The 11,516-nt window shown below is 36.0% G+C and overlaps 2 protein-coding genes across 2 annotated transcripts; both read right to left on the bottom strand.

Annotated features, from left to right (window-relative positions):
- Positions 1–1,727: 1,727 nt before the first annotated feature.
- Positions 1,728–3,944, bottom strand: LOC104904883 (40S ribosomal protein S12). Its single transcript, XM_010693297.4, has 5 exons — positions 3,788–3,944; positions 2,930–2,969; positions 2,375–2,669; positions 2,057–2,122; positions 1,728–1,972 (listed from the first exon to the last, which is right to left on the bottom strand). The coding sequence occupies exons 2-5, from the start codon at positions 2,935–2,937 to the stop codon at positions 1,913–1,915; spliced, it is 429 nt and encodes a 142-aa protein (XP_010691599.1). The 5' UTR covers positions 2,938–2,969; positions 3,788–3,944; the 3' UTR covers positions 1,728–1,912.
- A 2,887-nt stretch (positions 3,945–6,831) lies between these two features.
- On the bottom strand, positions 6,832–10,514 carry LOC104904882 (uncharacterized). The gene is made up of 7 exons (XM_010693296.3): positions 10,367–10,514; positions 9,507–9,886; positions 8,927–9,154; positions 8,467–8,821; positions 8,258–8,382; positions 8,032–8,167; positions 6,832–7,325 (listed from the first exon to the last, which is right to left on the bottom strand). The coding sequence occupies exons 2-7, from the start codon at positions 9,848–9,850 to the stop codon at positions 7,086–7,088; spliced, it is 1,428 nt and encodes a 475-aa protein (XP_010691598.1). The 5' UTR covers positions 9,851–9,886; positions 10,367–10,514; the 3' UTR covers positions 6,832–7,085.
- Positions 10,515–11,516: the final 1,002 nt, after the last annotated feature.

The following is an 11,516-nucleotide window of genomic DNA, read 5'->3' as shown; positions in this document are numbered from 1 at the left end:
AAGAATTCGACAGGGGTAGGAATTGGGGGGAGGATTCGATAGGGGTAGGAATTGGAGAGGGAATTGACGGGGGTCGCGAAAGGGGGGCTACGGGGGTGGGGGAGAGGGGGTGTCTGCGTGTTAGGAGAGGGGGTTGGGATTGGATTAGAAGTTAGAGGTTAGGGTTAATTAGAAGTTACGTTTTAGGATTTAGTTGGGTTAATTAGGGTTTAGTTACGTTAAGTAGGATTTAATTAAGGGTTAATTACGGTTAAAACAAACTGTGGTTAACACCGTTAGTCATTAAGAGTATTTGAAAGTATTTACATAAAACTAAGGGGTACATGGTGAATTTTGAAAACATGAGGGGTACCTATAAATTTTTTGAAAACTTGGGGTATATGGTGGAAAAACTTTTAAATGTTAATACAACACAAGATCGACATTATAAGATCAAATATAGCATTAATAATATCACAATAATTTCATAAACGGCTTTGCATTCTCTCCGTTTTCTCAATTAATATTTTTTGAATTTGATAATTTTACTAGCTTAGCTCCTAGGCACCATAATCTTTAAATTGGACATAGATTACAAGAAATTCAAGCTACACGGTTAGGTCAAACTTATTGTATGATTTACGCTATATAGAATTTTTACAATTAAAATGTTGTTATTCTTATAATTTTATAACCAAAATACGGATCGAAAAACTTTACTGTAAATATAAACAAGGAATGAACTACCGACCTGCTACTCGTTTCATTAAAGTCTCAAGATGATTCCTGAACAACTAAAGTTAAGTATTGACCAAGTTTAATATGAGTTGGCCACAACCCACAAAGCTCAACTAAATGAGCACTCCCCTACTTCTGGATGTAAGCATGGACACCAACATGGGAAGATGATGTCCTTTCAATATTCTTTCCTCATTGCCACCTTAATATCAGCATAATAGACTGTGATGGCTTTCGTTGAAGCACATTTTTGGCTCAACCATCTCTTTGGGTCAAGATTTAATGAATTTCTACGAAAGCAGTAATACACATATTACCAAATTAAATACGCAGAATATAAATTCAACTGGAGATCTGGAACCACAAATAGGACCAAGTCTCTACAAGCTTGAACGTCACGTTCTTAATACAAATGACTAAAAATAGGTAAACGCCCTCCAAATTCATCAACTTGCTGGCACCATTAAGGATATTGCTCTGCCTTGTTGCCAAAAGACTGGATTGTTATTGTAAATTTGTAACCCATGTAAAGCGTTCTGTTGAACCCCTTTGCGCTAATCTTGCCAACTTCTCTCTCCAGAAGAACGAGTGGGCGTTTCACATCTCAGTACCCACTTGCCAAGTTCACTACTAGAAAGAGCAGTTACTCCCGGCTTGACGTTGGACCTTGATTAAATTGAAAGACTGACCAAACTTGGCTCGCCTTTACTCGTATCTAACCACCATCCACCAAATTGATGCACCAAACCACCATCCACCATATTGATGCACCGAACGACCATCCACCAACTCTTATCAATAACATCATCACTTTCCGTTTAATTTGGTCAAGTTGAATGCTCAAACTAGACATTAGTGTTGTTTACGAGTTACTGAACTAGCATTCAAGCACAGCGGAACAGAACCAACAAATTACAAAAAAAAAAAAACAGAGCTCCTATGGATAGAATACAGCCATATGCATACAATTTTAGAAGATAAATCGTAAGCATAAAAACAAGTGTAAGAAGTAAGGCAAAAGCTTTAAGATTAACCAGAACAAAAAACATGACAGAAGTGTCGTTTGTTCAAACTGTACGAGTACCAAAAGCAATCAAAATTTTTCATCAAGGGAGTCCCGACTTGAAAGCACACAATGCTCTAATACAGATCAAATCTAAAAGCCTAATATAGATAGGGATCTCATTTGTCTATTTTAGTGAGATTTGATATGCTGCTGAACGACGTGAAGCCCCTCTGTCTCCTCTCCGTAGTCCTACAACATCAACAAGGGAAAGGTGAGTCATCTTCGAAGAAATTGCATCTCTTTAAAAACTAACAATGACAAAAGGTAATTCACCTTAACAACCACACAAGAGCAGCCAACAACTTTCCTAGCTTTACCCTCTGAATCAATCTTGCACAACTGTGTTAAGATCACATGTTAGCATAATTATTACAAGCTACTCACTAATATAGTCCACAAATAGTACCATAAATGCCATAACAGGTTAACATCAGTAACTAAATATTTTATATGATTAGCTATGAACCAGCAAAAAAACAGATGTATTTCCAAACTAATTCACCAAATGAACCTTTAAAGCCTTAATGTCATCTCATTAGTTCATTAATACTTCTATAGAAGAATAAACAAGCAGGAAGTAATGAAACTTACACCAGCCCATTCACCCAAGGTTTTGGCACTTGGAACGGTGAGCAAGTCTACGTTGTGCTCAGCACAGAGAGCCTTGACCAATTTGACATAGTCAGGCTGGTCACAGTCCTCTGCCAACAAGCATAGCTGGGCAGCATGCTTCTCAATCACCTTGGCGCCTTCATGAAGGCCGCGAGAAAGACCACCATGTGCAAGAGATTTCTTTAGCACAAGCTGAAGGGCAGTCATCAGGTCCATGGTCTCCCCCAATGGAGCAGGGGTCTCAGGAACGGGAGCAGCGACAGCAACCTCCTCACTGAAAGGCCAATCAATAACCATAGGAAGCTTATTAGAACATTATCGAAGGGAGAAAAAGAAAAGTCAATTAAAACCCATCATATTCCGAACTTGATACACAAGCCCAAAGACACAAGAGTGTATCAGACCTTGGGCAAGAAAACAAGCAAACACATAGTGATTTACAGCAAAGATCAGAAGTGATTAAGTTGATAATGAAATTAAAAGTACTTAATCTTCAATAAGTTTCTAGGGAGTTCATGAGCAGCATGTACATACCCAGACATTGTGTATAAGTGGATGCAAAGCTTCTCTTATCCTGAAAAAAAAAAACAAGTGCGGTTAATAGAACTTCAAACATCATCATGAAAACCACAACACGTTCAATTATAGACAACACAATCACTGCTTATACACATATAACCTACTCAAAAAATCATTAACCATAGAACAGAAGTTAATTATCAACTTCAACTGATTCGAATCTCGTGATATACTTTGCCTTCTAAAAAGACATCTTACATATTCCTAAAATTGATCAGAAGCAAAATATAGCAGATCTGTAAATTCAGTAGTAAGCAAATAATAACCAAACATCTTTTCCAAGTTATTCTCTCACTTAAGCTGTATCCCTAAGTGTTACCTCTCTAATATCAATGATGAAACGTCCAATCTATGTCAATTTATTGCAATAATCATAAGAGAAACTACGATTATAAATTACTCTCAAAATACAAACTATGTATAAAAGTCTCTAATTTCTCAAACTAGGTATAAAAGTCTCAAATTTTTAGGTATTAATTGAAATATTCAAAGATTATCTAATGACAGCTACCATCACACATCTGAATACAACGCAAACTGAATATGCGCATGTACAAATTGTAACATATTCGTATCATAAGTTTATAACATGTAAATTATACCTAAAACATGAAATAACATGAGATAATTAAACAGAAGTCGAATTCATGGAACAAACAATAACAATTGCGCAAATTTGCATGAAAAATCACAAGGAAAAGATCTTAAAAATCGCAATAAATGAAATAGAAGTATTACATGAAGAAATCGCAAACAAAAGATCGTATAAACAAGTAGATTCTATCTAAGGGGGAAAAGAGAAGAGAACAAAACCTGGAACGAAGGTTGAAGATCAATTCGAGCCTCAGACGAATTCTGTATGAGTAAGTGAGGCTGAGAGGGTTCTAAAGTATAGGGTTTGGAGAATGTTCGTTTATATATTGGGTGTTTTAGGGTTTTTATGATACAAATGGGCCGGATATGATGGGTCAGCCGGTCAAGGCTTTGGTATATCTAATACTAACATCTCGTTTTTTTTTTAAACAATGGAACTAAATCAACTTAAACTAGTATTTGAGACGCACGTTGTTCCGAGTTGGTATTATTTTCTAAATTTGATACATATTTTTTTTCAATTCTTGTTAAAATATATATACTCACTCTGATCTTTATTGGTTTACCCGTTTCTTTAGTACAAAATTTTAGGAGAAACAATATTGTGGGACATAGAAGAAAAGATAAACTATTATTTTATGTTGATGATTTCAATAACTATGCTGTGCGGATTTATGGAGGAGGACGCCCCCTCGCGGCTCCTAGTCCTGGTCGATGGTATGCTCCCCCTGCTGGCGTTATTAAATTGAACACGGATGCGAGTTTGGCGGAGGAAGGTTGGGTGGGACTTGGAGTGGTAGCCCGTGATTCGGAAGGTAAGGTGTGCTTTGCTGCATCTAGACGTGTGCGTGCCTACTGGCCTCCCGAGGTAGCAGAATGTAAGGCCATTTATATGGCAACCCGCTTAGCCAAAGCTCATGGGTATGGTGATGTGGTCTTCGAGTCTGACTCCCTAGTAGCCACGAAAAGATTAACAAAAGCAGCAATATTTTTCTCTGATTTGGATGCAATACTTGGGGACATTCTTTCTCTATGTAATGGCTTTTCTTCTGTTTCTTTTTCTCATGTTAAAAGGGATGGGAATACTGTTGCCCATAACCTTGCTAGAGTAGTGCCTTTTGGTGTTGAGCAATGTTGGGAGCGTTACTGTCCTAATATTGTTACACCTTATGTACTTATGGACACCTTGTCCCTTTGATTAATGCACTTCTCTTTCCCCTCAAAAAAAAAAAATGTATATGTGATGAAAAGTTAATGGTACCATTCCAAAAATAGAAACAAAAGAAATGAGTAAACTAATAAGGGACATTCCAAAAAAGAATACGGAAATTAATAAAGATCGGAGGTAGTATTAAGGAACATTCAACATTTAAAAGATATAAATATAATAATGTGAATACTTAAGACATGATTAAAAGTCGGTTGAGATGGTAATTGTGTCATATATAATAACATGAGGTTCGGGGTCAAATCTTGTTGCAAACTAATTTTACTTTTGTTAGTTGACATGACAACATAGGTGTCACCTGATGTATATATATTGTCACGCTTGCTTTTTAATATATACTAGTTATTAGGCCCGGGCTATGCCCCGGGTAAGAAAAAATTTCATTTATTAATATAATACTTTAGGATAATAACACTAAATACAACTTAGCCTAGTGGTCAAAACTTTAGTATACGTACTGGATGTCTCGGGATCAAACCATATACTATGCAATTTCTTAATTTGTTTTATTGTACATCGATAACATGAACTAAAACTCCATAGGGAGAGCGCCACGTGGCACAGTTTATTCTTCTCGCGCGCCTTTTAATATATTAGTATAGATTTGTATAAATAGTGTTATTACAATATGAGATGTAAGCATTCATGTAAAAACTAGGAGGATGAGGAATACAATAAGTTACATTCATGCAAGTGATGTGTGCATTCTTTAATAGAAAATAACAAATACATACTTCTAAATTCTAACTTGTTTTCCCCTCAAAAAAATTCTAACTTGTTTGTGAGCTCAGCCGTATAGGGTGAGGTATAAAAGAGGCATAAGAAGATCATGGCTCCCGCTGAAATCTCAATTCTACTGATTTTAATAGGTTAAGAAGACTAGGAAAGTTAAAATAAAAGTTATTTTTATTGGTAAATTTGTCTCCTTTAACAACCATGTTTTTGTTATTAAATTGTCCCTCCTCCACAACCAAGTCTCGCTTCACCCTCGGGCTCAAGCAATAGCCCTATGCCCCTAACTACCCTAAAATCATATCTTTATAAATTGTAGTGATTGAATAATCGTTTTTTAAGCTCTACTTTACTGGCATTTAATAATATTGTACTCATACCAAATCTGGAAATGCAAAACCTATTTGGAACAGATGTAAATGGAAGAATAGAAACTCTATTTAGGTATAACTTTATTATTAGTAGTATGAAAATTTCGAGGTACCATAATTACATTGTAATAATGATAGATAATCAATATTTATGGGGAAAAAAAGTCAATCCATATTATGTACAAGTTAGTTGTACAATATAATAAATTATAAGAATATACTACAATAACACTAAAAAGGGAGTTATTGCTTTCTATATTAACACTACAAGTAATTAATGTACAAGGAAAATGTACTACACAATTTTGTTTGGTTAAAAATACTCCTAATGTAGTCAAATCGGTTATAATCGTTTTTTTCCTTTTCATTTTTTTAACTACATCCATTAAAAAGGGAGTTATTGCTTGTTTGATTGACATTATTTAATATAGAAAGTTAAAATTCTTAGAAATTGAAATTTTTCAATGTTGTTTGGTTGAAAAATTCATGAGAAATAGAAATTCCTAAAAAATTCCACTTTCCACAAAATGGAGCAAATTAATTAACTAGGAGGACCTAGGTAAGTAAAAATTCTCATGACAATTTTCATTTCCTATGAATAACCAAACAAAATTTACCAATTCCTAGAAGATACAATTACATAGGAAAAGTTCAAAAAATTTGCACTCTACATTCAACCAAACAAGCACTTAGTGGAGCAATCAAGTTGAGTTCCGAGTGTAACAAGTTCAAGTCTAGTCAAGCAATCGAGTTCTGAGTATAGCAGGACCGGGTAGGATTAACGAGGCCGAGTCGGGCACAATCCTACCCGCTCAATTAGCACTCCCTAGTCCTAGGAGTGAATTCCTTTGACATTACAGAGGTAAATACAGAAAAAAAAAATCTCAAAAGTTTTGAACCACAAGTGCAGCTTACTGGTCACCAGTGGCATGTCAGCGCAAAATGAACCACTAATTATACAATTAACTCAACTGATCGTAACCACAACTGACCTAGTAAGTATTCATACATACCTGGTTGAGAGTACTTAAAATTAGCATTGCTTGTATTCTATAAAATGTATGTTGACAAGAGAAAAGAAAATTACTAAGAGTACAGATTTTTGGGGAAAAGGAAACTCTACTGGTGGAATTCTAACAAAACCTATTTCCGTTCCCTCAATTTCACCAAAACTGTGACAAGGCCCTCAAAGCCCAAGGAATCCAAGTTCACTTGCTCTCTCCTTCTCAAATGTCTCAAAGTACTGGTAAATGATGGTTACTGCAAGTAAAATACCAGTTCCTGAGCCAATAGCACCCATGAAATCTGCCAAAACTGTCAGCGCACCAATGCAAATTCCTCCGAAGGCAGCAGCAGTGGGAATATAACGATTGAGTTCTTTCTGCAAGTTTGAATCACGATGTCCTGGCATAACCATTCCTTGCTCCTACAAAGTCGTAAGAATCAAATTGAGTTCAATCAATTTTTCTATGCTCGGCAGGGTCAGTAAGCGATCTCAACATGTACTCAGCAATGACTGCCAAATATGAGATCATCTTGTATCCAACCACGCAGATAAAAAGAAGGTGATATGAATATCTTGAGTGGACAAAACTCTATTTACAAAACCAGAATATCTTGGACATCTTCAAGTTGATGTCATTGTGCAGTGTAGAGGTGAAAGCATATATACTTGGAGTTTTCAGCTACCAACAGCAAACCACATTGAAACACTACCCTAACAGGATCTACTCTAGCATACAACTTCAATAAAAACTAGCAAGTTTGACTAGCATATTCTTCATCATGTAAAATCCATAACAAATAGTATTGTCTACAATTTACCCAGTAGGCAAAACTATTTCTTCTGCAGGAGAGGAAGCTTAGATTTGGTCCGAAGTTTATTTTGCTATATACCTGTTCTAGCCTCAGACTTGCCTTTAAAATCGGTCCAACTGCCCACCGCCTCCCCCACAAAGGACAAAAAAGAAAGGAAAAACTAGGTTGTCTACGGTCCAACAACTATACAATTAAGAATGACCATCAGACATGTCTACGAGGTACAAGTATAGTTGAATAGTGTTTACATCAAACTTAGATTTTAGAGATAAGCCTTAAACAAGAATAAGTCTAGAAATTTTTCTATAAAATACCTTAAGCTGCTTAGCCACATCCCTAGCAGATGATCCAGAAACCTCAATCCATGTCTTTGAGAATAGAGCACAAGCTGAAAGCATGAAAATTATATAAAACAGAGCATGGAAAGGATGTGCTGCCATGTCCGCCAAGCTGCATTTCCAAAACATAGGCATATAAGCAACTTTAATCAAGCTAATGGTGAAATAGAAACTACTTTAGCTAAACTGAAGATGTGCACACCTGGCTGGGGCAGTAACATAGTAAGCAAGACCACCAACTGGAATTGATTGACTGCCATATTCAGACTCCTTCCACTTGCCCAACAAATTCACAAAGAAGTTTCCGCTGTATTTCCTGTAAAGCAACTGCATAAAACCCCATACATCAGAAAATCCTACAGCTATATTATAAAATAAAGTTACAAGAAGTACAATTGCCAAATTTAGTACCTGTGAGATGAAGTACAGGTTGGACACAAGAGCAGATTGAAGGATGATGGGCATGTTGGAGGTGTAAAACAACTTAATGGGGTATGAGCCCTGTTGGCCACGGGCATTCTTTGATCGTACAGGCAATACAACACGGAAGCCTTGGAAATAGATAACGATCAAAAAGATCAACACCGTGGCAAGCAAGTTAGTTACATTTGGAAGGTTCTGCCGATAAAATGCCTCTCGAAGGGCACGAACTTTGTCAGTCCTCGTAATTAGGAGGTGGAACAAGGCAATAACAGCACCCTCAAACTCGGCTCCACGGCCAGCATTGATGGTGGTTGGGCTGAATGCTTTCCAGATGATGTTCTCACTGCAATCCAAGACATAAAAAATCATGGTTTAGCTAAAATACATCACACAATCATGGGATAAAATACACATCATATACCAGAACACAGTAAAGCCAGCAGCTCACCAGATGTTGGTAGCAATGAAAAGTGAAATTCCAGAACCTAAACCATATCCCTTCTGCAGAAGTTCATCGAGGCAGATCACAATAATTCCAGCAAAGCACAGTTGAAGAATAATAAGAATTGCGTTGCCAACACCAAGCTGGCCAACACTTCCATACATCCCAGATAGAACATATGCTACAGCCTCACCAACAGCAATCAGAATACCCAACAACTTCTGTGCACCATTTCTGAGACCAAATTGAAAAATGAAAAGATAGAAGTCAAATTCAAGCACAACTCAGATGATAAAAGAAACTTTTCAGCTGACATGCACTGGTCATGCAATCTACAATCAACATAAGGAAGCTCATATAGCTAAAGCATATATGCACCCAAATCCTTGCTATACTCTCTTGATCATTCAAAAAGTTAGCACCTTCCACACTTAGACAAACAAATACTCATTTTACAGATATTCCAGTCATCACCACCTCCAAGTAAAAAAAAAAATCAACAGCATAATTTGAGCTTCTCCAAACAACAAAGACATATTTCATCCAGATCATAGCAAAGAATATGAAAACCGGTAACGGAACTTACAAAAGTGCACGGTCCTCACGGACATTGTTGTCGACCTCAATGATCTTTGACCCAGCCAAGAGCTGCATCACCAGCCCAGACGTGACAATGGGGGTGATTCCGAGCTCCATGACAGTTCCACGGTTGGAAGCAAGGATAACACGCATCCAATAGAACGGATCAGCTCCCGTAGTGGAATGAATTCCATAAAGTGGAAGCTGACTGCACACCAGAAATATGAACAACGAGATAACAGTGTAGATGACCTTTTCCCTGAACGGTACCTTCCTGTCCGCACTTTGTACCTCAGGAAGGAATGACAAAAAAGGTCTGACCAAATGCAACACTCTAAATCCTCCTCCCATTCTGAAACTACTCAACTAATTCACAATTCCTATAACCTGTCAAAAACACATTCCATATATAAGTCACCATTACCTTAATACGAAATCAAATGCAACCCTAGATTTCCAGTCACAAAACTTCAAAAATTGATTTGATGAAACAAACAAGAACAATTGAACAATCGCATCATTCGCATAAATATAATCGCATGTACAAATCATAACATAAAAATTACTTTTATCTGATTCTATGAAACAAACATGAATTAAGAATTTATACCAAAAATTCGAATCATAAGCTTATAACATTCAATTTATCCTTGAAAAAAATTTGAATTCATGAAACAAACAACAAAAATAACATAAAATCAATCGCATGAATAATCACATGTAGATCTCAAAAATCGGATGAACAATCACATGTAGATCTCAAAAATCAAATGATGTAGATCTTAAAATTCAGAAGAAATAAAAAATCGCAATAAAAGATCATCAAAACAAGTAGTAGATTCTATCGAAGGGAAAGAAGAAAAAAACCTGGAACGAGGTTTGATGAAGATGAATTGAAGCCCTAGAAAGAATTCGGTATGAATGAGGAAGGCTGACTGCTGAAAAGAGGTTGTTTTTCTATGAGATACTTGTCTAGTCTCTAATATCTATGTGTAAAATTGTAAACTCCGTGTGAGTGGGGTCCACGAATTTGAAGAGAGTAGTGAGAAGTTAGTGGGATGGTATGCCACGGTGATTGATCCTATCAGAGTTTGACACCTAGGATTTAACCCACGTCGAACGTCTAAGTTTTGTGCCTTAACGTGACAATTTGGTTAGGGGATGCACAATTGTACTGTACCTTAATCTTGCCAAAATCATTATAATTCACAAGCAATAAGGTCAATTAGTGGTTCTTTCAAAAAAAAAAAAAAAGGTCAATTAGTGGTTGCCCAATATATTATAAAGATCAAGAGAAATAATCCACAAATCATATGATTACCTTCTTTTTAAACTCAAATTATAAAGTTATGAATCTGAGTGACACATATAGAGCTTATTCTCTTCATCTTATTTTCAGTTCAGTTGCAATCAGTTTAATTCAGTTCAATTGCAACCAATTTATTTCAATTCATTTTAGTTAACCTCCAATTATTATTTCTATTAGTTATAATTTAATTCATTTCAGTTCAATTTAGTTGCAATCAATTCAGTTGGATTCAGTTCAATTGTTTTATGTTGAAAAGAATAGGCTCGTAGTTTGTGTTTGCAAAATATCAAATTAAGAGACAAATAACACACTATTTTTTATATATAAAAGTTTTCTTAAATGCAACTAATTGTTAAATTTATATCATTTCTCAAAAAAGTTATATGCGATTTTCATGTTAAATTTTTTTGATTGGTAAAAAGCATAGCGCTTCATTGAATGATAACTCAACCAAATGAAAGCCTCTTAAAAATAAGACGGAAGGGTAAAAAAAAAAATCCTAAGTCAAAATATATTTCCTCCCTTTTAATAGGATTTTTCGCCAATTGCAGTCTTTTGTAGTTGCGAGTTTGTTAATTGCAGCCTATTCATTTCAAACTCTCCAATTGCAACCTCATAAATTCAAGGTACCTTTAAGTTGCAGCCCGATTTGGATTTGAGGCCAAAAATTCAAGGTACCTTTAAGTTGTCTCTTGTCTTCCATTAGCC

Source organism: Beta vulgaris, chromosome 9, assembly GCF_026745355.1.
Source record: "Beta vulgaris subsp. vulgaris cultivar EL10 chromosome 9, EL10.2, whole genome shotgun sequence".
NCBI classification, from domain to species: domain Eukaryota; kingdom Viridiplantae; phylum Streptophyta; class Magnoliopsida; order Caryophyllales; family Amaranthaceae; genus Beta; species Beta vulgaris.
The sequence above is the reverse complement of the archived record's forward strand: the minus strand, read 5'-3'. Positions and strand labels throughout refer to the sequence as shown.

Coding starts and splice junctions, on each gene's coding strand:
- LOC104904883 (XM_010693297.4), bottom strand. Junction 2,123..2,374: donor CCTTGGGTGAATGGGCTGGT/GTAAGTTTCATT, acceptor ATCTTAACACAG/TTGTGCAAGATTGATTCAGA. Junction 1,973..2,056: donor GCTCTTGTGTGGTTGTTAAG/GTGAATTACCTT, acceptor TTGATGTTGTAG/GACTACGGAGAGGAGACAGA.
- LOC104904882 (XM_010693296.3), bottom strand. CDS start 9,850: ATGGGAGGAGGATTTAGAGTGTTGCATTTGGTCAGACCTTTTTTGTCA. Junction 8,383..8,466: donor ACCTGTACTTCATCTCACAG/GTACTAAATTTG, acceptor GGTTTTATGCAG/TTGCTTTACAGGAAATACAG. Junction 8,168..8,257: donor TATGTTACTGCCCCAGCCAG/GTGTGCACATCT, acceptor TTGGAAATGCAG/CTTGGCGGACATGGCAGCAC.